The sequence below is a fragment of the Oenanthe melanoleuca genome, chromosome 2 (assembly GCF_029582105.1).
Source record: "Oenanthe melanoleuca isolate GR-GAL-2019-014 chromosome 2, OMel1.0, whole genome shotgun sequence".
In the NCBI taxonomy this organism is placed as follows: domain Eukaryota; kingdom Metazoa; phylum Chordata; class Aves; order Passeriformes; family Muscicapidae; genus Oenanthe; species Oenanthe melanoleuca.
Window position 1 is genome coordinate 59,737,733 of NC_079335.1, and position 25,815 is coordinate 59,763,547.

General features: G+C 35.8%; 1 protein-coding gene across 1 annotated transcript in view; it reads left to right on the forward strand.

Annotated features, from left to right (window-relative positions):
* The window catches only part of INVS (inversin), an 81,069-nt gene that overhangs the window by 8,366 nt on the left and 46,888 nt on the right, over positions 1 to 25,815 (forward strand). The window contains exon 3 of the mRNA XM_056484820.1: positions 348 to 514. Within this exon, the coding sequence (XP_056340795.1) occupies positions 348 to 514 (167 nt within the window). The remainder of the gene's footprint in view (positions 1 to 347; positions 515 to 25,815) is intronic.

A 25,815-nucleotide genomic window follows, 5' to 3' on the forward strand; every position in this document is an offset into this window, starting at 1 on the left:
ACTAATCTCTGCAGCTGAGATCTGTGTAACTATTTGAGAATTATTTAGTTATGCCACTGCAGAATGTTACTGATGGTAGGTGTATTCATGGACCTAATGTTTTCTGAATGTGCTTTTTTTCTGTAAATATATGTTGAAATATTCTGTAACTGTCAGTAAAAGTAGGATAAAATGTAATGACTCTGCATTTATTACATATTCCATTTTTTGTTTACCCCAGTCATATTATAATGAGATACCTGCTGTTCATATTATAATGACTTTTTAATAAAAAAGTACTGCTTTTAGCTAGATACTAATATACTTCACTGGTTTAAGTGGGCACTTTGTTTTGGGTTTTTTTTTAGGAAACTCTGAGCTGAAAGACAAAGAGGACCAGTTTGGAAGAACTCCCCTTATGTACTGTGTGCTGGCTGACAGGCTGGACTGTGCAGAGGCGTTGCTGAAGGCTGGAGCTGATGTTAACAGAGCTGATCGCAGCCGAAGAACTGCTCTCCATCTTGCTGCACAGAAGGTAATTACTTTATAAGTGCTCATAAAGTTAGGGCTTTCACCACAGCTGTGAGGTGGGCTGACCCTGGCTGGACACCATGTACCCACCAGAGCTGCTCTATCACTCCCCTCCTCAGCTGGACAGGGGAGAAAAAATATAACAGAAGGTTCGTGGGCTGAGATAAGGCCAGGGAGAGATCCCTCACCAGCTTCTGTCGTGGGCAAAACAGACTCAATTTGGGGAAATTAGTTTAATTTATTACCAGTCAAATCAGAGTAGCATAATGAGAAATAAACCCAAACCTTAAAATTATCTTCCTCACATTCTTCTTCCTGGGCTTAACTTAACTACTGAATTCTCTACCTTATCCTGCAGCCAGTGGTGCCGGGAGGTGCTGTCAGTTCATTACTGTCTGTTTTTCCTTCTGCTGTCTCAGTCTGTTGTACTGTCTGGTTATATTGTCCCACTGAAGAAGTGCTAAAGGAAGTATTCAACAATAAAATAGAAGGTAATTGAAAGTATAACTTCAGAGCTGCAAGAAATTTTGAGTGTGGTTATGCCTTGGGGAAGTATCCACAGTCTCTCCACAGGAGACTAAGCAGGCTGCTGATGGGGGAGGGGGGGAAGGGAGCAGCTTTGGCTGCTAACTGAGACATTTGAGTTCATAAACTGTGAAAAAGACTCCACAGAGAAGATTAGAAATTCAAAATGAAAGCAACAGCCTTTTATTTACTATTTTTTACTATTTTTTATTTACTATTTTAGTTTTTATAGTATGTTTAAAACCAAAACTGCTCAAAATTAACACTTTTTTGTCTGTATTAGCTGTGTTGTGGTACCAGTTAGAGCATCTGCCATGATTTTCATAGCAAACCATTTCCGTATATATCTTGTCACCTGTTCATAATTGTTCACATTTTTTATATCTTTTATATCTTTTAATATATATAATCTGCAGTTTTTTATTATTTTAATTAGGTTTGCATAAAGGCAGCTATAGTATGGTCATGGTATTCAGTAAGGAGTAGTTAAATAGAAAATATCTCAGGAAGACTATAAGGTGATATTCTCCAGGTACATTTGCATGGGAGTCCATAGGGACTGTGTGATCTGTTACTGCATCCCTTACAGGGAAATAAAGTGTTTTAGTTGACTTGAAATAGGCTAATTCATCTGCTTGGTTACATACCATTACACTCTGATGAAAATAATTCAGTCATCATCATAACCTTGTTTCCAGGATTAATTTTCTATTTCTAAGGGACCGACCAGCTTATTGTGAATGTTTTTGTATCAAAGATAGGTATTTCATAAAAGCAGCAATGTCAGAGACTTAAAAAATTGCTGTAGCATACTTTACTTGCCTGGTATTCATACAGGCGTTCAGATTTTATGATGTGATGGACACGTGGACATTTTAACCATATTATAAACTTAATTTTAAAAATTATATGTTCCCCAGATTTTTAAAATACTTTTAGCATATTCAAACAATATAAATTCTTGTTAAATTTTTGTCTGAATGTTCATAATGTGGATATTTGCATCACAGCAATTCAAGGCAAGAGAGATTTTGCCTTGGTGTAATATCCTCTAACTGCATGTACTCTCCATTTCCTTTATGCTTTGCCTCTATCCTGAAAGTGCAGATTGTAACATGGGATACTTGGACCCTCTTAGATGTTTCCAGTTAGTGCAGATGAAAAGGGAGGTAAAACAGCATGAGATAAAGATTGTAGAAGTAGATTTTATGTAGTCACACGCTCACTGTGTAATGTAATGCATAGATGTGATTCACCGCATTGCAAAAAGTGGTCAGGAAACAGCTCTTGCAACTGCTTTTTATTTGCCTCACTTAACTGTCTTTTAAAATTCCCTTCTGTGCCTTCTGAACAGTTACTTGCTATTGGTGTCAACTTATGAAATTAACATTTCATGTGTGTAAAATTTTGTCTGTAGTCTTTCCATATTAACATTTTAAGATCTACATTTCTGTCAGGAGTGTCTTCTGAAAAATACGTAAAATTAAAATTCAGAACAACTTAATGTTTCATGCAATTTTGTCTGTTTAAAAATAATGTTTTGCATTCTGCTGATTTCTTGCTGATACTTTTGGTTTATATTCTGATTTTTTTTTCTCCAGAAATAAAATTTCTCTGTACAATTGGCTTTCAGATAGATAAAGAAAGCATGCTGTGAGATCACCCGTTTCCAAAGTCGTTTAGTCCGTGTTGATTAATCATGAATATACATATTTACCAGGGCCACTCTATGGTTTTTGTTGTGTTCAAGTTTGTGAGTCAGTAGCTGTCCTGTGCTTCTTTAAAAACAGATTCACATGACTTTAAAAAAATCCCCATTAATTGGTAGTCACAAGTACAAGCTGTTTAGAAGGGCAGTGCTTGGAGATTCAGATTCCTAAATTGTACTTGTGTTGCATTCTAGTTTTCCTTTTCTTTGGAGAGAGAAGCTAAGATTTACAGACCTTTACAGGCAACCAGTGAAGAGGTAGGACAGAAAAGATGCTTCTTTCTACACTGATGCTAACTAAAGCAGATGGAGGTAAAATGAAATAAGGTTCCTGAGTCAGAACCTTCCTCTCTGTGTACCAGGATTACTTTGGCTGTTCTTTGCTATCTCTTTGAAGGGCTTTTGAAACACTTTGCTCATCAGATCACAGCAGACACATTCTGAGGGCTGGAGTTGGTTGCCAGAATATTTGAGACTCCTTAAGTCACCATTTTACAGGTTGCCTTTATGTGTCCCTTTGCACTTGCTCATCTGAAACAGTCTTGCAGCTGATTTGACAAAAAATGGTCTCTGCTGCCTTCCTTTGGGAACCACAGAACTGTCTCAGAGGCGAAGAGTTTGTGAGAAAATGCTCTTCTAATGCCAAACAGAAGCAATTATTTGGCTGTCTTGGACTGAAGAGAGCTGAAAGTCTTCATTCATGCGTTTGGATTCAAGATAGTGTCTCTCCCATTAGTAATCCTGCTTATCATAAAAACAATTGGTTTTATTCTCTGCAGGATGAGATGAAACTGTTCCCATTTTTCTGTCTGGAGATTTCACTGGCAGAGAACTGCCAGTTCATGTCTTTCAGTCCTAGTAAAATTGCTTGTGGGTTTTTTAATCCCTATAATAGAACAAACATTCAGTAGTGTGGCATTGACCTGAGTTCAGTCATAAATCATCAGTATTCAGTAAAATGAATTAAGACATCAGTTGCTTTTCTTCTCTAGGATGGATTTCTGGTTGGATAGGACTTAAATGAAACATCATGCCATTTAAGACATCATACCATTAACACTTGCATAACTAGCTTCTGACTCAACCTGTGTGAGTTGCAAACCTGTCTGTACTGGGTGAGTGTGTGTATGTATACACATATGTACAAATCAGCTCTACATTGTATTTTATTTTGTATTTTATTCTTAACACCCACCTCTCTGCAAGTTTTATGCTTCCAGCTATTGTCTGCAGAACAGGAGACAGCCTATGCTTCCATCATGTTTGTCATTACTGTTACATAAACAGTTCATTCTGTAAAAGCATTTCTTCCAGTCCTTCAAAATGCCAACAGTCACATCCAGTGTTCAAAATGCAGGTTCTTATTTGTTGTTAGTACAGAATTCTTCTGAAATTATAGGTAAAGATTTCTGCACTATCCATATGGACATATAAAACATTAACTGATGTGATAGTTTCACAATAATTCCTTAATCCTTTTTCTATTCCTAATGGCACCTCTAAGTCCTTTTTAAGTAATTATTTTCTTACTTGCAGTTGTGTAGTTTATCTCCTCCAGATATTCTGGTGCACTCCAAGTGCCTTTGCTTTGTCTCACAAATGTCCTAGAAGACATCTTTCAGAGCCATGGTTTGTCAAAATAGCTCTACTTTGATTTGGGTATCAATAAGCAGTACCAAAATGTTTGCACTTGATATAAAAGCAGTTCATAGTCTCTACCAAAACTATTTCTCATAGCATACCTCGGCAAACTGGCCAGTGCTCTTACACATTCCTTGTGTTCCAAGGGTTTCAACACAGGTGAGAAGTGAAGGTGATCTGATGATTTCACTCTGTCTAGTGCTGTTTTAATAACCAGGCCATATTTACCAGTTAATGAGGAAGGTCATGTCTTGGAACTCAGAGTTGCTGTGTCATCCTGGTCTGGCCATGCTTCATTTAAATGGTTTTTGTCACTGGAGCATGTCTACAAAGCAATAGTCAGGTGAAAAGCTGTCAGGTTGTCCTCTGTTCTCATGTCAACAAAAGATTCCTATAATCTCTCTCTCAGATTTCACTAGTGATAATCTGGACTATTTGCAAAAAGCAAGGCTTTGGATGTTCTCTTTCTACCCTTGTCACCTTTCTAAGGCTAAGCATTCTCACACCTTTCTATGCAGAAAATTCCTGAAATAAATACGGCAAGGTCGGAATTTTGGGCTGTACTATTAGAAATACTAATGTTTTTTGAAAAACACCTGTGTTTATATATTGGTATGACAACCTTGGATGACTGGGTGCTTCATGCTAATAATTATGTTCTTAATGGTTAATCTTCTGTTTAGTGATGGGCATCCTTTGTATTGCAGCTTTTAAGTTTTATACATCTAGTGGTCTGAAAAAGATTTTTAGTTTGAATAAAGAGATAGTTTAACTTTCTGTGTGCTTAAATGTAGCAGGTATATCTTTTAATGGAAAATAATACAGTACAATGCAATGTGAGATGATGGGCTGAAAATAATCTAAATGTAACTAAAAATTTACATTGCAGACGTCTACATATAAGCTAGTCATGTAGATAACTTAAAAATAATGTACTTGAGGGTGCAGTCATACACCCTAAAGTGAGATGAGTACTCTAGGGCACACTGACTAGCTGATTCTTTCTTTTAGGCTTCTGTCTGATACAGGTTTTCGTGTTGTCAGTGTTGTAATTGTGACGAATTAATCTTACCCAAGGCATACATTTTTTTAGCAACTCGTTTTCTGATTGTCCTTGACATGGTCTTTCATAGTATCTGTCTTTTTTTCATCAGCCTTATGATGGAGAAGATTCAGTCTTTGTAGGCAGAAGGCCACATAAATTGAGTTACTTGATGTTTTTCCTTTTGGATTTTCTTCTGTTCCACTCCTTTGGTCTCTCTTTTCAAGTGGACAGGTCTCACAAGCAATTTTGAAAGGGTGCACATCCGTTAAAAAAATAAGAAAAAGGGGAAGGTCAAGTCATTAACATCATAAAATTTAAATTAGAAGCAGTCAAACAAAAAAACCATCAAAAATCGAAACCCACCAGAAAATGATAGATATTATTGCAGAAGTGCACCTGTGAAGGTTGTCATGGGAGTTTCAGAGGGTGGTTGTAACTTCCTGAACACGGATGTAATTTTCGGGAACTGAAACTGTGACTGATTGCAACGGAAGTAGAATCATTAGCATAATTTGCCAGTGAATTGTAGTACTATATGGGTACAGATTGTTTAAACTTGTAGAACTTAGATTATTGTGAAATAAACATGCTGTGGAGATTTGAGTACTGGGATTACTATTATGTAATTTAAGGGGAAAAAAAAAGCAGACCTGCCTCTCTCAAAATTTCTCATAGGGGATGCTCACCTATTAGCAATCTGTTTTCTTTGGGGAGTGATCTACCTGAATCTTTCTGAATACTTGAGGCACAGCCTTTTGTGTTCACAGGGATAGAAGAAAAAAAAATCAGTATTTTTTTGTTTGTTTCTAATAACATGCACTTAAAATAATCCATCAGGATGCTTAAATGACAGAAGGATATTTATTTGGCTTCAGGAAGATTGATACAACCCCATTGGGAAAACAAGGCTTTAGAAGCATTAACTATTGTGTAGCTTATATTGTTTATTTGCTGACAGGGTTGTTGATAAATAACTGTACATCCAGGATGCAGTTAGGAATTCTGTGTAAAGTAAGAGGGTATATTTTAATGGTCTTTGATTTTTCTTAAACTAGAATAAATGGTTGCTCCTGTATACTCAGCAGTAACAGTAAAGTAAAAAAAGAGAGCCTGTGCCAAGCATTAGACATGGTAGAAAATTAGGAACATGAGGTAGTCTTTAGTTCACTTATTTTATGAAAATTTATTTCCAAATCTTATCTAATGAGTACAGTCAGGTTAGTCCAAGAGCTGCAAAAACAGAATGTTTTTTTCCCCTTGCTTGAGCAAATAAAAGGTGTTTGTATTAAAAACTCTTGAATTAACTTGCCTGGGAGCCATTTTATAAATTTTTCCCTCATTACCTTTTCCAAGATGTATTTCTTGGAACTGTAGTCTCTCAGATCAAGGCTTTATATGATCTGCATAAAAGAGCACATGTGCTTCTAACTTTCTTTTCCAATCTATATAATGAAAATAAGTGATCATGTCAGAAACAATGGTGGCCAATTCATGTTCTTTTTTTCTTCGGGCTACAAGCTTTTATGATGTTCCCCCTTAAGTGAGAGCTCATATGAGCTTTACATTTATTCTGTGGTATTTTCATGTAAACATACAATTTGATTAAATGTGAGAAATCTGAACACACCAGGATATGAAACAGGAATGTTTGCTGACCTGCCAGAAGAGGTGATTTTTTTTAACATGTGGGACTATAGTTTCTTCTGTGATTAATTAAGCTACAGACAATAACCATGATACAAATGTTTTCTTTACTTTCCTGAACAATGAGTTCTCTCTAGTGAATGCAGCCTGAAATTGCTCAAGGGTGGAAGGCAGAGTAGTTCCTTTTGTATGATTTGTGTGTTATACTACAGATAAACTGTCCTAGCTGCCAAGGGCTTGGTACTATCCATGGCCTTCCCCTGACCCCTTTTCACAGCTGTAGAACTGCTCACTGGGCAGTGAGTTGACAGAAAATGAACTCTACAAAAGAACAATTAATTTTCTGCCTATTTAACACAAGGCCCCATGTTCCCAAATGCTTTTTGCTATTGGTTGTTTTGATACTACCATTGATCTCTGCTGCAAGACCTATTGAAATGGTTAAAAATAGCTACAGGAAAAATTTAAGAAGAGAAAACTGACATTGTTACAGAAATCTGATTCCCAGTACACTCCCCAAGAAAGTTGTGCTGTCACTGCTGAGAATGAACAGAGACTTTGCAAGGCTGGAATTTCCTAAATGAACACTGACATAATGAGAAATATTCTCAAAACCATAGGTAAGAATTTTAGTGTCCTATTTGAGTATAGGAAGGACGGGAACCCTTTTGAAATTGGTGGGTTTTTGTGTGACAAATTGCAGCTCTCCTTCAGGATCTTGTATGTCTCTCCTAATTCTGCTTTTGACTGTTCTATAGATTTCATTAATAATTCCATTTGCCTCTACTGTGTCTTGATTCAGAGTGAAATTTGGGCAACTGCTTTATGCAATTCTCATATATTCAAGCAGTGCATTTTCAGCTTGCACACTTTGTCATGTCTTGTAAAAAGGCAAGAACATGCACTTTATTGTTTCCTCATTAAGTGTTAAGCTGCTACAATCATATGGTATCTAGCTATTGTCTGTCTCTACTGTCAAAATGTGGGTTAAAATCCTGCCAATTCTTTTCTCTGCAGAAGATAAAACTGTGGAAATACTGTTCTACATGTTAGGTTTCAGTTGCACAGCAGATACTGGGGCATCTGAATCTGATTTCTCACTTTTTTTTGTTAGCATGAAACCATATTTTAAGACAAGGTTATGCAAAAATTTATATGCCAAAGTATTCTTTTGACTTGAAGTTCAAGATCAGAATTTCAAACTAACTGCAAGATCAAACTTGGTCTCTCTACAGACTTCACTGATAAATATGCTATGAATGTCTATAGTCAGTGGTGCCTGTAGAGTTGATTTTTAAATTATTTTAGGAACAGTTGGTTACTAAACTCACTCTGGTAAAACATATTTGAAAGTATTGCTTGCAATTTGTGGCTACCTCCCTGACTATAGCTACTTTCCAGCAGACATTTTACACATCAAAGGAGTTATAGCATGGCTAACCAAAAATCATAGCGTCTGTTACTGTCTGTGTTTAGGATTGGATGGTGAAAGAAAACAAATAAAGCTTGCTGGGATGCTAAAATGAATTATTCTATAAATATCTGACAGATTTGCTCTATAGCCTGCTGTAGACAGAATGGTTCTATCTACTTCCAACTGGAAGAGCAAAATAGTATTTTTCCCCCATTTAGAATAGTAGAACTAAAAGCTGAAAGAGGACAGAGGATGTTTAAGGAAAGGGTTTGCAGTAGGAGCACATGTGGAGTATTTATCCCAATAGTTTACCCAATAGTAGAGTATATCTGCATGGAAAATGATGGACTGAGTGCAGTTAGTTCACTTTGACATCCATTTAAGTGTTGGTCTCCAGTTGCCTGGGGCAGTTGTTGACTGACAGGTATCATTGTAGCATCGACATTTTGAAGGATTTTGTTTTAGTTTTGAGGCTGCAAACATAATCTGAACACAGAAGGAAGAATACATACATCTAGGGTTGGGAAGATGTGTGGATTACTTCTTGCTCTGTGTAAGGGATGTTCAGTGTGATTCTCAAGGAGGCACATCTGGAACACAACTTGGAAAATACAGTCATGTACCATTTCTGATTCTGACTTGCATTAGTGGGAAAGATTCTCACTTACTAAAAATAGTGATCATAAACTAATATTATAATTAAGGCAGCAGAAAAGTCACAAGTAATAACAGTTAGACAACTCATTGGGCTAGTAAGTCTAAATCTTAAAGACATTTACCAAGTTTGCTGATAAGATTAGGTGTTATGAATAGTATTTTTTCTTCACTATTTAGCACCACCAAGTCCTCTAACATAGCATTGTTGTGTTTTGGTTTTGTTTTTTTTTTTATTTTTTATAAAAGCAAATTGGGAGTATGATATGTGTTCAATTTCTTTTTAATCAAGGTATGTGTTAAAAAGAATGAGAGTCTGCTAAATAAGAGCAAGCCATAGCAGTGGCTATCACCTAGGATAAGCAGGAGGTTTGTAACATAAACAGTGAAGGAGTTTTTGATCCTGGAACACCTGAACAGCTTCCAAGAACACTGGGGACTCATTGTCACCAGCATAGGCATAAATGCCTTTTATGTAAGTGAGAGTTTGGAAAGAGTTTGCTCAGTCTTCCCTGGTGTGGAGTGTTGGGCCAGGCCAGTTGCACCTCTGTAGGTCTCCTTCACACAGGTGCTTCTGTGGGGCTCAGCATTGGGAGTTGTGAGCTGGTCTCCTCCTGGAAAGGACAGAAGGCTATTAAAAATGTGTAAAATGTAAACAAAAATTTATCTACTAAGTGCTACTGTATGGTATTTGAAAATGACAATATTTGTCTCCTCTTTGCAGTGATTTATTTACATTATTTGTATTTGGAGTACATTTTAGAGTGGAATAGTGATAACTAAAATTTATTCATGGAAATGTTATATATTGCTTCAAAAAATTTTTATAGGTTTGCTTGAGTTTTGTGAGAGCTAACTTACCCAAATGTGCTGTAGATTCAAGTGTTCTTCAGGCAGTAGTACTCATAAGGGATCCTTTTGCTAAACTACTTATTTAAATATCTAAAATATATATATTTTAGATATATATATTTTGTGCTGTACTGCCCATAATTAAAGTGTTAAATTATCTGTCTGGTTGAAACTATTAATAAATACGTATTCATCCCCAGGAATATTTTGTAAGCCTAAGAAGTTAAAATAATAAAATACAAATTTTTTTTTTCTAAATAGATCTCTTCACAGTGTTTAGATTTCTTAAATTAATACTGTGTTGCACTTGCACAGTAGTTTCCTTTATCTGTGCAACCTGCATTTTGAACAAGAGCATTTTTCTCAGTTAAAGTAGAATAGCAGATATACATGTTTTATGTCTTTAACTAAAACTTTAAGTTTTCATGTAATTTGATTTACTAATGTTTTTCTGTTATTAAGTACTTTCAGAAGCATAGGAATCCCTTGCTGGAAAACATGCTCCTTTTAGCTTAGTTGAGAAATCAACTAATTAATTTTGGCAGGGCAGTATTAATTGTTTTTTAACTGTTTAAATAACTTGCCTATTTTTACTTGCATTATTCTTTTGGTTGCCTGATTTTTAACAATATTACTGTGGTTGTGGTGTTTTATTTTGTTTTGATTTGTTTTTTTGTTTTTTTGGTTTTTTTTAATGTTCTTTTCTATTGTTTGCTGTAGCAAACAGCCTCAGTTTAGGAACTGTGCCTCTGAAACACTGGTTTTGGATAGTCTACCCTGAAAATAATAAATGTTTTCAATTTGCCTCAGAGTGATGTGACTTGTGAGGTCTTTTGTCACTAGATACTGCATATTGTCCTAGAAAATACAACTGAAGCAAATTTATAGTGATAAATTCAAATTACGTAGTCCTGGTTTCTATCACTCTGCTACAAAGAAAATAGATAGTGTAGATATTAAATGAAATAACGACTGTAACATCTCTCTGTCATCTAGCACAGTCCTGCAATTCCTTTTTTCAGTGATGCAGATCCTTGCCTCAATGTTTCCCAGCTCAAGCTTGGTTTTCTGGGGTTAATTTTCCCGGCGTGTCTGCCTGGGCTTTCGAAGAGCCCTGTACAAAGGGAGTCAGTACAGCCTAGTGGAGAGCAGAGTCATGAGCATTTGCATCTCTGGAATGTTTTTATTGACAAACGGTAGTCTGCTATTGACATTCGTGTCCCATGATGATACTTCTATCCTAGCTTATCTTTGCTGGTCAAATGCCTTAATTGTTCTGGCCTTTAATTCAGTCAAAGTTGGTGCAGGAGTGGAAGAGAAAAGAGAAGGAGCAGGTCTAACAGAGCATCAAGCTTGAGCTGTGAAGCTGCTGGCAACGATCAACCTGTCATAATGTTATGATTTGTTCATTTTTATACCATTTATTAGCCTTTACTTGTTGTGCCATTTGGCCTCCAGGGCAGATAAAGTGCTGTCTAATTTGGTAGGTTTGCTTCTGTCAGAGTGGCCTCGACAGAGAAGGTGTTAGCTGTAGTGACAAATAATCAATAGCTGTCGTTGTCATGAGGAACGTGAGTAGTTGGGCCTTTCATCTGGAGGATTAGAGGTCTAATTGGATTGAGAATAGGGAGGGTGAGCTGTTGGGTAACCCTGTCAGCTATGTTAAGCTGTCAAATGTCAGCTTTCCTGAAAGGAAGAAGGAATGGTTAGCTTTCAGAAACAAGGAAGAAGACATATGAAAGCTTTTTAAAAAGTAATAGAGAGAAAAGTAGAATAGGCTAACATACGCTTTAACCCTTTCTTGTTTAATTACATATCTTTCTAGTTAATGAGGATGCGTGCTGTGCACTCTCTCCCTCTCTCTCTGAGACAGGCAGAATTTGTGTGAAACAGATTTGGCAGTGTTGTACCAGATCAGACTGGTTTTATGTCTTGAGAAAAAGCCAGTTAACTACTCAGGGAATAGAAATGCAAAAGATTATGACATGGGAGAAGAAAATATCCATCAATTGAAGGAATCGCTTATTAGAAGCTGTAAGGAAATCAAGTATTTTATTTTGATATTTTGTTGTAAAGATATGTCAGTCTGATAATACCAGTATATTTTTTGATCTATAAGCAATTGATTCAAAGTTGCTCTAAGTAGATTAATTATTATAATCCAGTCCTGCACTGGACTTTAAAATCATCAGTTGAATTTTGTCTGCATTTTCTTACTGTTGCTTTTGATCTTTGCTTTCTGCCTGTTTCTTGGTGAAAGATTTGTTGTTCTAAATACAGTAAATCCAATGCAAGACCTCTTATGCTGGTAGAACAAATAATAGAATGTGTCAAATGTGCTAATATTTACCATACCAGAGTAAATAATAGGACTGCATTTTAATGAAGGATTTGCTTATAAAATTACTGAAATAGTGGTTTCTTTATTTGTCATCTTATTTTAGCACTTTCTTCAAAGCAAGTCTTAACTGTAACCATGCCAGCATTCCCCTTCTCTAAGTAACACATTTGCCTTGAGATCTGTAGTACTTGGCCATAGATCTGTATAAAAGATCTGGAAATAGCAAGGTTTTAAAATGGTGGAATAAAGCTCTTTATTTTGCACCAGCTAATTTAACAAAAGACAGTTCTATTTTTTTAGATTTTTTAAATTATTATATATATATATTATTTTTTTTAATGGACTTGTAAGTATTTCAAGACTTACAGAATTTTTTTCCTCTGTGTTTGGTCATGTATTCTGAAGTAGTGATTTTACTTTTGGTGTTTCAATTTGGATTGATTCCCCTGCTGCTCCCCTCTCTTCTGCAGCACTTATTGATGGTCATCTGGACTTGCAATATTGTTTTTACTGGTGGTGTGCTATAAATACTGGCAAACCCATCCTTAATCTCAGGTTGATCTTTGTAGATTAGTACAATAGTGTAAGTATTCCAGAGGCAGAAATCTTGATCAGATTGTCTGTTATCACATTTCAGTGGTGTTACGTGTCAGAAATCATGGGATTTCCGTCCCTTTGAGATCAACTGCCACACTCTCAAAGACCTTCTTTGTGTGAGAGCCTGAATTCATGTGTGTTGAATAATTTTTGGATTCACAATTACTTGTCTGACAGGTGCTGCACCTCTGTCACTTATTTTCTGATAATCTAGTTCTCCTGATTTATCTTTCTCTTCTTTGTTTCATTACTTCCCCAACTCAGACTTTATGATCTTGATATTTGAGTCTGAGTAATCTGATTTAAGCACATTTTAACCTTCTGGTGTGAGCTACAGGATGGACAGATGAAGAAGTGACATCATAGCCTACTCTCACAGCTTGAAGTGTGCTGAAGGTTGCTGAGCTACAGGAGAAGTATTGTGCTGCTGTGGCTTGGGTAGCTTCAGTGTCCATAATATCCATGAAGCTGACCCAGCATTTCTGCCCTGTGTGGTTGTCTGCAGTGTAGACACACTGTGATAAAATTAGCTTTTTCCTGATTAATAAAATAAGCCCAGGCCTATTTATTATATTTTAATTCTATATTTAACTTATTGAAAATCTATCCATTCCCCTGATTTTTTTTTCAGCGTTCCATCTTTTGTTTTATTCATTGTGATAAAAAGAGTGTCAAAATTCAGCATCTTAATTTCTGGAGTTTTACCTAACACTTGGTATGAAAATTCTTACCCAGTATTTTTTCCCAGACAACTTGCCATGGCAGTGATCTGTGATTTCCCCAGTTTTTCCTTATTTTTTTCTCCAACTCAAGCATCACTATTGGAGATGTTTTCTTTCGCTCTTGCCCCAGCAATATCACAGCTATTTTTGTTAACCTAATTGATTTATTTTCATTGTACAAACTAATCTCTCCCATTTTCAAACTTGATGTAATTTTACTTCTCTGTGTCTCTGTTCCACTTCTTGCTCTGGTAACTCTCCTACTTTCCTTCACTTGGCTTTATATCTTCTGCTACCATGCTTTCTGTACTTGAAATAATCCAAGGAGGCTATTGTCAGGCCCAGAATATATATTGCATTGTCATCCTCGTGCCTCTGTTGAGCAGTCTTGCTCTCAAGCACTTGAAATTTCAATATGAAATTTCATTAAAATAATGAGAAAAGGAATGTCTCCAACTGCAGTGATTTTCTAAAAGACTTTGCAAATATGGTTTAAGTGCAAACCATGGTGGCAGAACATTGAGAAGCTCTGCTTGTGTTGTGTTTCTCAGTCAAAAGGAGCTAATTCTGCATAGCATATGGAATGATATCTTAAATATCTGTACAGCCAGCTGGGTGGAATTACTTTATTTTCATGTATTGAGTTCAGTGCATACTTTAGTGAGTAAAATTTGGAAGAGCTTCTGACTGATGTAACTCACCTATTGTTACTTTTACTGATCTTTGCTAAGTTCTCTTCCATAACAATAATTTTTCAGGCTACTGTCAACAAGTAAAATTATTTCTATGAATTTTTGAAGATTCTCAGTTACCAAGAGTGAGTAGGTAAAGTGATCCTGTCTTTAAAAAGATCTTAAATGAGTACTTAAGTCTGAAAAAGTATTGGTGCATAACTCCAACTCAGAGATGTTGTTGCAAAGGCCAGCTAGAACTGAACAGGATACAAATATGCCCAGCAAATATAAGTAATTTGTTCAGGCATGAGAAGTGCTTTTTCTATAAGAACTTTATTCCATATTGCTTGATGTTTGGCTCTTTTAAGTTGACTTAATTATCCTGGGTTTCAGCTGCTGGTTGTCTCCTATATACTGTTATCAAACAGCTGCTCCCTCTCTCTCAATTTGCTTTGTTCAAAGGACAGGTGAAAATTTCTCTGTCATTTGATCTTGAAGATAATGGTTGCATCTTAAAAATGGTGTTTTCTTTTTAAACATGGTGCTTACAATACTCGGAGAGTTACACTTCAGATCTGAATAGAATTCATTTTGTTTCACTTATTGTTGTTCCTTGAGCATGTTTAGCATTGTGGCATCCCTCGGCGCACAAGACACTCGTCCAGCTCTTTTCCCAGGACATTGATGTCTGCTGCCAAGTCTGTACCTTTAAAAGTACCTTTGCAGACAAAGACATTTCCCTGTTTGAGTGTCCTTTATAAAACATCATTCTTGCATTAATTGCCCCTCTGCAGCTGACCCCACGACTGATCTTTAATGGTTATGAGAAGAAATATTGTTGTTGGGACTGAGAAATCACTTACTTGTTTGTGTCCAGATTTGGCACTGACAAATTAAAACAGGACTTCCACTATTATTAGCTCATCAGTTTGGTTTAGTAGCATTTTGTGAACTGTAGGGTGATTTCTGTTGGAATAAGGTGTCTTTTTTTCCCAGCTATTCAGCAGTAAAAAGGGAAAATATTTGTTTTCACTGATTATAAATGTTATTCTAATTTTAGGTGAATTAGTTTTGTGTTAAATGTATCCACATACGCCTCAATACATGAAGGACCAACAATAGATCATTTTGAAACAGGACACCTTTCTGCTGAAATCTCCAGGAATCTTCTATCAGGTGTCTGACACATCCTTAATCTGATGCTCAGGCTTGTCATTTGAATCAATAGGATACTAGATAGGATGTCTTCAGCATGCAAGGCTACTGCTATAGGAGGTATTTGAAAAATAAATTTAGATCTTATGGCCAGCCACAAACTCCAGGAGCACTAATCTTTCATTTGTCTCTCTCTTTGTCTGTAAACAGTTGGTTAAATTGTTGATTAAAGAGAATTAAATGAATCACACTTAAGTCAAAATGGGTATGTATTAACTGCATAAGCAAATTCTGTTGCTGCCTAAAAAGCAACAGTTAATGTCAGCATTTAATAAAATATAAAATAAATTTAACTTGCCTATTAAAATTCTAAATTTGAAGAGCAGTTTGAAACCCTCTTTTCTTTGCACTTTTTTATTAATGAAGGATTAAGGAAGAATACTACTAGTTTTTACTAATCAGGAATAATTTTTACTGAAATATTAACTGATTTATGTCATGAATATCATCCATGTGTGTTCAGCCTTATGATGGGAACATTTAAACATAGATAGGGATATACACAAAGGATGTGTTTTTTCAACATTATTAATATGGTGTGGATTTGGGAAGGCTTTGTAACACCAACCTTGATTTGTTATTTTATTTGCCTCTAGTCTGAACAAAGATAAATAAATCCTATACTTTTATTACTGCTAGGATGCAGTTTGAGTAGATTATGAAGGCTTTGATTTATTTACTAGTACTGTAACCAGATTATGGCTTCATTTTAAATATCAAACATTGCTGCAGTGTCTATAGAAACTATAAAACTATGCTATATGTAAAAGTAGCCTGAAGTGTCTGAATAATTATTTAAATTAAGAGTAAACCTACCTTTATTGCTGGTTGTTTTCAATATGGATTGTCTGTCGACTTCTGTAACTGTTCTGGAGACTTTGCTGTGGCTGGAGACCTTTTCTCATCCAATAGAATTTGATAGGTAGATTTGCAATTATTTCACATAGTGGTTTTTTATATGTTTGAAATATATTTAAATCACATAAAAGGCGGGCATTTATTTGCAGATAAAACAGCAGCTAAAATAACAAAAATATTCCATGAAGTTGTGTTTAGAAATGAGCATATATGCAATTATCTTTTTACTTTGCAAGTGTTGTTGCTTCCAGCAGTCTGTAAGGACATGACATGTACGTAGAGGGGTGCAATTAAGAAGTACAAGGCAGTAATGACACAGTAGTAGTCAGAGTGATGCTTAGTTGTAATGGCAATTAGTTTGCTTCCAGAATGACATAGTACTGCACAAAAGTAGGATAAAAAGACTTGGACTGGACTAATGGCTGTTATTTAGACTTGTTTTCAGGTGGAATTCTGTCATGGATTATACTGTGATTTGTAACATTTTTATTAGATTTTTGAAAGGCATACATCTGTTTCAGGGATATATTTTCTTTTTTTACAGTGCTCTTGGTTCAAGGCAATTCAACTCAAAGCCATTAAGATGAAGAAAATTAATGTAGTAACTATTTTCTAGTACTTGTGTTTTTGGGGAGGAGGGAGTCAGTACTTTCTGACAAATCCTTCAAATCACTGTTTTTTGAAATACAGTATTTTTTTAAAGGTTAGTGTTTGATTCTTTATGGAGAGGTGGGCAGTGATCCTGTAAATATGGATGATGTGTCTCAGGCTTTGTCGTAAATCCCCAGAGATTGTGTCTTGTGGGTACTTCTGCCTGAGTGACTTCAAAAGAACACTACAGGAAAACAAGTTCAGTAACAGTGGAAGAGATCAACTGGAAATGAGAATGCTAATTGCATTTTCATCCTTGAAGTGCTTTTTACATGAAAGCCACTAATTTTTATAGGTAGACCGTAACATTTATTGCTGAAGAGCTGAGAACACTACATAGGAGCAACATGTGTAGGCCATGGATAAATGAGGTCAAAGGCTGTGAGATACAAACACCTATTTTCTTTCAGCCTATGCTGGGAAACAGTTTACCTTGGCTTTTACTGCACTGGTCTGTTGTCTTCTCTATTGTGTTCTTTAACTGTGTGCCAGTTGATAGTTCTGTCTATTCCTATGGAAACCAAGAGAGTAAAGCCAATCTTGCAGGAGGCTTTAGGGAGAATCGCTCTTAGTTGAGACACTGCCTTGCTTTCAGTCAGAATGTCTGATAGTCAGAACTGGCCTCAAGTCGTGCTGATGTTCTCTGCTGATGTATTGCCTAAGATGCTTTGCCAGACAGATGAACACGTTCAGCTTGAAAACTGGTAAATAAGGTTTCTGTTCAGCTGTCTGAGAGATTTTGTCCAGTTGAGTGTTTTACTTTTGAGTCTAGATTGCTGCTAACGAAGTTGCTAAAAGGGTACTTCACGAGATTAAACCCAGTGTCGAAAATCAGTGATGTTTTTGTCATGGTCGACTTGTAAGGGTCAGCAGAGCATTGCATATTTAAATCCACCAGTGGTTTGTTAGATAGAAGGCATGGCATCATCCTTGTCCACACAGAGGTAATAAAGAGCTTACAGATTTTTTTTTTTTTTTTCAAACCTATAGTCCAATGCATGGCTGCTAAGGGTTACATCTAAAACAGTAATCCTAAAGATTTTCTCGTACTTTTATTTTTAAATTACATTGTTAATCAAAAGGTTAGCCCTTAGTTAGTGATAACCAGAAAGACAGCCTGATATTTTGATGTTGACTTTACTAATTTTAACTAGAAACTGGGATTCCAAGTAGCTGTGTTTACTTTATTTGATTTTTTTCAGAAGCTATTTAAACAAATTTACTGATATTCAAGGAGTGTAGGAATGGTGCAGTCATAAACAGTAAACGGTAGCTTTTACAGGGCTTATAGCTGTTATAACCAGGCAATATGAATTCAGTTTCAGTGTATTAGAAAACAAGAAGTTCTACTATTTCATGCATAGGTAAGATTTCAAAACACAAGTGCTAATTTATAAATCCAAGTAAGTCTTATTTGTAATTAAATTAATATATCTACTTGCTAGCCTCTCTTAGTAGCTTTTCTTCTGAAGAATTCTTGTGAGATTTCTCAAAAGTAGCTGATAATATAAGCATATTCCTTTTGTTGTATGGATTTCAGTTACTTTTGGAACAGTAGTCTGTTCCTATAGATATCAAATTAGAACTATGATAGAACAGATTCTGTTTTTCTGAGTGCTTAGTTTGTTTCATGAAAAGCTACTGAAACTGATAGGTGTTGGTGACAGAAGTCCACATCATTCCAAGTGGTTTCTGACATTCTTAGAATGTGCCTCATTTCAAAGAGACACTAAAGGATGAAATAACCTCTAAAGAAACCACATGCACAGCCCCTTTCCAAAGTTATTAAAATATTTGGGGTTTGAAAATTTGTACAGTTTATTTGCAGGGTGAAGCATCCTCTCTTCAGCACCTCCACACTGGAAAGAGAGTGAGCACATTTGTGTATATAGTAACACTATCTTCTGTAAGATCGAGTAGATCAAAGAGAGGTTTCTACTCTGAAGATAAGCAGGTTAAATTCAGTTGCCATTTTTGTTTTAAAGAGAAACCTCGTGGATGTATTTATCTTTCAAAGGCTTAGCTAGTGATTAAAGAGTTCAAGTTTTTTGACTTTCACTGCTTCTTGAAAGCATCTGACAGCAAAGAACTGTTCTCAACTTTGGCTTTAGCATCTGTGCTAATCTGTTGGCAAAGCATGTTAATGCAGTGCCAAGTGGCCGATGTGTTCTGCTTGGGTTTTCAAGGCAAAATCTAAAATACTTTCATGTAGTACATATTTTACCTCCATGAGTGTCTGAGTGTACAATATGATTTAGTATTTGTTAATCTATAGATTTCTACTGGCTTTAGAAACTGCTGTGTCACTATTAAAAAGTATAGACATTTTTGTGTTTCTGGCCAAAGTGACAATTAGGTCTTGACTCCAGCGTCTAAGGAGTCCTGGGTTTAAAAGGCTTTTAACTAATCTAATCTGACTGTTAAAAGATCATAATAAACTGGTTTGGGTTTTTTACATGTATTAACTTATTTATTTATTTGTTAGTATATTTGGGATAGAATGTGCTTCTCTGGAAAAAGAGATCAGTGGCCTGGTATGCTAAATTTCAATGTACATTACCAGTTCTAAACCTGGGTTTAAAGCAGATGAACATTGTACATGAGTGAACATGTATGCAGTAAGCATACATTCAGTAAGCATATAATTCGTTTTTCTGTTCTAAAAATGCTGTTGTATATCCAGCTCTACTTTCATAGATACTATTTAAAAGTTTAAAAGAAAAATTTAAACATTAATAATATTTAAATACAATAATAATTATTAAATAGTTGTATAATCACTGCCCATGTTATGATTGGTGTAGTAATAGAGCAGGAGATTTTTTCTTTGCAATTAATTTAACTGTAATAATTTTGTGCTGTTCTGTTTGTGAAAGAGTAAAAGTAACTGAATTATATGTTATATTCTTCTGAAGAGGATTTATTGATTGTTAGTCTATCTTTTCATAAAAGATTGCTAAGAAAAATTTGCTAAAATGTCTTACATAAGTGCTTCTTAATTAATAATGAATATATTTCAACAATCAAAATTTAATAAGCTAATAAATTATTAATCTGTGGTAGGGATGTATAATTATCAGATCTCAGAAATCCTTTCTGTTGTGGTTGGTGGACTTGCTGCACTGCTGTCTTCAAACACACCCCTTTCAATAGCTGACCTTTGTGCTTCTGATTTTGTAGAAGCCTCTGTTTTACCACTCACCTGCACTCTGCTGCACATTTGTTGACCTGGCTTAGTTACTGCAGGACTCTCTGTTTGGGGCTTTGGTCAGTGGTTAATGCCAGATTTTTGGTAAATCTCATCTCACGACTACAGAAACAGCAAGGAATGAGGTGCAAAAGAATTTTTGAATCGTTCTTTGGGAATTGTGAAATTATAGAACTTAGGGTATTCAATAACATTTTTAAATAGTGTCAGCGATAGGTTCTTTAAGAGTAACTGGATATTTATTTAGCTCATTTCATAGAAATAAATGCAATAGGTTGCCTTTTTAGGCCTGTGCAGAAATATTACTGTAGCACTAGATGGAAAATTGCAAGCTTAATTAGAAATTAGGATGTAAAATGTAAGAGAATGGTAAATTATTATTTGATAATGAACTGAAAATGGATACAGTTGAAATACGAGCTGTAAGATCAGAGGACATGTGTTAGAAAACTTAACAGTTGCACTTGAATCTAGTATTAGTCAATATTTGACTAATGAGCAAACTTAGAATCATGAGTAGTATTTTTTTAAAGGATACTTAAGAGTGGCACAGTGTTAGGAATGATTATCAGTCAAAGAGAGGATGGCAGTGACTAGGATATCAGAAGAATAGGAATACTGAAAGTAATTGAAATTGTTAGAAATAGTATAGTCCAAAATGCAAGTCCCAGGGAGGCAGGAGTGTGGGGAACAGATGACACACATAATGATTAATTCTATGTAGTATGAATTTATTATTTGAAACATGACTGAGAAGGATGTAATGTGCTAACTGATTGGAGAATGTACCTAATTTATGGGAGAAATGCAGTTTTAAGTATATCTGACAAGACATATGCACAAGCAGTAGACAAGTGTCATTTGGATTCAGTAGGGTTCTTTGTGGGACCCCCTTTGGTAGCCCTGTAATCTCCACTCACTAGTGTTCAAAATAGAAGAGCTCCAACTAGAATGAGTGCAGAGAGCTGATGATTTCTTGAGGGCAATGTAAGGTTTATCCTTTGTTACTGAGATAAAAACACCAATGCTTGTTTAGATTTTAAAAGCCACACTGTATTTTCATGGGCAGAAGAATTAAATGTGTCCTTGTGTGTGTGTTGGCTTAAAAAAATGACCCAAACAAGAAACAAAACCTAAAAGCCCCAGCCTGAAACAGAGAACTGGGAGGAAAAAAATCCTAAACATTGTAACTCCACTTAAAAGAAATTGCTAGGAATTTAAAAAAAAAAAAAAAGATTAGATGTTCTTACTCCCTATGGTGCTAGAGGATGGATTTACTAATCCAGCGGGTCGGTTTTAACCTTCAGTTCTCATTTGTGGTTTATCTGTAAATATTTCTAAGGCTTTCTGTTCTGCTGCAAGTATATGCCCTGACTGCATCGTCAGTGCTTATGACTGTTAGTAATGAAAAGCCCTTGAAAACCACCTCCTTTGTGAGGATTTGTGTTCTTTTGGCCTGTCTGTTCCCAGTCCTGGGAAAGCAGGTATGTAATTTCGGAGCGGAGCCAAAGTAGCATCTTCACGGTTTAACAGCTTGGCATTCTTTTTAATGACCCCTGCTGTTTTTTACCAGGAGGTTGTATAGAGATACTGGACTGCTTTTTCCCCAGTTCCTCTAGCAACCCTTACAGTGCACTAAATCTTCACAGGCCCATTGTAGGTATTCTGAAAATCTAGCTGTACTGTAACAGTTGTCAGCCCATGTTCTCTACATTGTAAATTATTACAGATCAGTCTTTCAAGTCATGTTGAGTGCTTTATGTGGATGAGAATTGTTATGGTTTTTGAAAATATGATCTCAGCAATTAATAGGGAAATAAGCAATTTTTCTACATGCACTGTCCCCTTTTAACCCACTGATGATGATGGTAGCCTAACTATGGCTGTGCTTTTGATGTGCTTAGAGAGATGCACATGTTCTAAGAGGCTAAGACACTCAGCCTTACCTTGTACAGCTCAGTTTCTCCCCTCATAAAAGGTGGTGTGTTTATCTATGCAGTGTGGTTTTAAAATCTGAATACAAAAAGTTTAGTGTTGAGATGTATCCATGCTACAGGGTAGGAGGAGTGGTTAGTCAGTGTAGAAGAAATACACAGTTTAATTTAGTGACCAAGTTAACTCACTGAGACATAGTGCCATGAGAATGGAAATTAATTTTCACAGAGTTCTATTGCACATCAGCAGAATGTTTCTAGAACCCAGATGTACTCTTTAAAGCAAGTTTGTGTGCTTGTGAAATAGTTAAAATTTGTTGTGAGCAATACTTAACTTCTGGGGAAGTGTTTGAAACAGAGGTACATGGCACTCAGTATCTCAGAGCAGGACTCTGTGGGCTGTACAGAGTGGAAAGATGTGAAATGTGAAGCCAATGTTTTCAGTGCACTGGTATTACAACCAGTAGTTTCAGCATCAACCTATAATTAGAATTATAGCACCACTGAACAGAGCTCATTTTTTCTTTAGCCTTTCACATAGTTGACCATATGGGACAGCCTGACCATGGCTGTTTGACAGATGCCCACCCAGCTGCTCTCTCAATACACTTCCTCAGCCAGCCAGGGAGAGAAAATAGATTGAAAAAACTGCTTTAAATTAATAAAGAAATAAACATGTTTTCTTGTAGACCCAGAAAACTAGGTTGAAAAGTTTGCCAGTGATTTTCCACTGAAACCTTTCCCTGGCAGTAGAATCATATTAAATATACTAGACAGCATTTTTTAGTGACCGAGCTTGCAGTTTTGGGGATAATTTTTTCAATTGCAGAGACAATCTAAATTCTGGCAAATTCATTGATTCTGACTAAGATATTTCTTCCATAACTCTCTTCTCCATTGAAATATTCAGGGAAAGAAAGTTTTTCTGCCTGCTTAGCAGTTGAGCTTGGAGTCCAGAACTTTCTTTGAAGTCATTACTTGATGGTGGAGCCATGGTTGTTTATTGAACTATCTACCAAAAAATCAGTTCTACATCACTGCAGTTAGTATCTGTGGCTGAATTTTTGAAATAGCAGAAGTATTTCTTCTGATTATGTTGAAGTCAACTGTGCTCTGAAGCTCTGCTGTCGTTTGCAGAGTCAAGTATTTTGATTTTTCAAATAATTTTTGTGGAATCTAAAGGAATTTTAAGAATTGGCATTGGAATGGTAAGTTTTGGCTGCCAGGAACCAAGTTTTCTGTACAAGTATTTAATCGTGTTTGCTCATAATGTTTTCTGTTTATAATAGAATTAGTTTTGAGTCACTATCAATGGTAAGAGACCATAGACTGACTCAGAGAGCTTCATTCACAGGAGTATTTAGGCCAGTCAAGTGTATTATTTATGAGTAAAATCCTATCCAGCTTGAAGATTTTTCTATGCACAAAAATTTTATAAATATGGAGGAATTGGCTTTTCAAATTAAGCATTCCCACTCTACATCTAATAAGACCTAATTACATCTGCCTTCAAGGCTTGTTGACATATTCCATACTTACAAACTTAAGTAGTAATCAATTGAAGGTGGGGAAAATTTCCATTGTCATTAAAAAGCAAAATATTGTTTTCTAACAAGTGAAAGGAAGACAGCAAAATTAATGGTATTACTGAAGAAAAGAACAGCAATCAGAAGCAAAAGCATTAATAATTCAAATAAGTAATGTAAGTACAGGTGTTTTCTGTGGTAGTGTTAAAAAAATCTTAAATCACTTGGAAGAAACAGAGTCTTTTGTGTTTCAGAATGAAGGGATTTGTTATAAATTCATTTGCTAAGGAGAGGGATTTGTTGGCTAAGCATGCAAGAAAATAATGTAGTAGTAACTGATGGAAAAATGTGTAACAGGAAATATAAAATACCATGTAGGGAGAGAAATTCTAATAACAAAATACCATGTTTCCTTAGTTTTATGCATTATTTTAACTTTCGGTCTTCTTTACAGTGGAATTCATTCAAAAAGCAGAATATACTTGTAAATCTTCCAATAAGTACCCATCAACAATACAAAAACAATTTTTTTTCCCCATGAATATGCATACACCCTGGGCAGGAAATATAGAAAACCACACAAATGTATTATCCTCTGTGATGGATATATGGAGCTAATATTCTCTCGAGTTAGTTAACATTGTTTCCCTCCAGTCTGATTGCCAACCACATCATGATACACTGAGATTTTTTTGTTAATTTTTCTTTTTGTATGAGTTTTGTGAATTTTTCTTGTACTTGCCTGTACAGTGTAATGATAGTAATGAGGAGTATTCTCATCCCTAGCTCCACCCCAGATTTATCATGAATTAGTTCTGAGTCTGTTCTCTGTGGTTTAGGAGCTCTGCAGATATCATGCTGCTCTGCCCCTGTACTTCAGAGTATGCCCTGATATATGTCTGTGTACTAAAATACAAAATCCTGAGGTTATAATTCCCCTGACCTAGCAGAAGAAAAAGATGTATTTGGTCACTTCTCACTGGGAATGCTGTTGTAGCTGTGCTGTATCTGGCAAGAGAAGTTTACATGATCAGGCAAGTTTGTGGCAGGTTCTGTGGCAGACTTTCATTGTAATCTGTCATTGATGAGCAAGGACTTGTAACAATAAATAGTAGAAGCAGGACGTGGTAATTTTGTCTGAGCTCATTCATGATTTGCTTTCCCTGATTTGTATTTTAAAATAGAATAGTGTAGCAAAGAAAAAAAGTCATATTCATTTATTTTGGCAGTACCTAGTGAAATCCATTCTGCATCCGTAAAGCTCAAGTCTTCCATTGCTGTTAGACAAAAAACAGAACAGTAATTTTTGTAAAGTATGCCCTTCCAATGTTTATGGCTGCTTTGAAAAATGAAATTTGAATCATTTTTATGCCCTGGCACTGGATACTGTGGAGGCCTCTGGAATGCTTTGGCCTATCTCCATCCTACCATTGTGCTGACAAAAGCGATTTGCAATTCTGAGCCTTATGAGATACCAAAGTGCCCCTGTTCGTTAGCACTGCTTGCCCTTGTCTACTTGCTTGCCTTTTTTCATTGTTTTTCCAAAGACAGCCTAAGGGGACTAAACTAACTTGCAGAATTTATAAAAGAATTGTAGCAGACTGAAGTATGTTAATTTGCAGGGAGTTTCATAAGCAGAAGGATCCAAAGACATGACTTCTATTGATTTAAGTGTCACCTTTCCTGTGTACATTGTCTAATAAAGCTTCATCAAATGCTCCAGCTTTTCCCTAAGTGGGGGAGAATTAGTACAATTTATCTTCTCTTCTGAGCTTTCTATTTTCATTGTAGTTATAGGTAATGATCTATATGGGAAATTGGCAAAACCTAGAATCTTGGGGAAACATTGGAAGGCAGTGAGCAAAATTAGGAGTCAACACATTCCTTTCACTTTAGGAAAGGTCAAAAGTTAGAGTGTGAAAAGAGCAAGGGTGTTTAAACCATGATGACTGAAGGTAGGTGCAGATGTTTTACTTTAATAAGTTATTACTCCAGCAGTTGCTGATCCTCGGTTGCAACTTAACTGCTGAAGGTGATTTGATAAACCCATACTATGTTGTATGTATCATCTCTCCTATATGGAAAATAACTTCAAG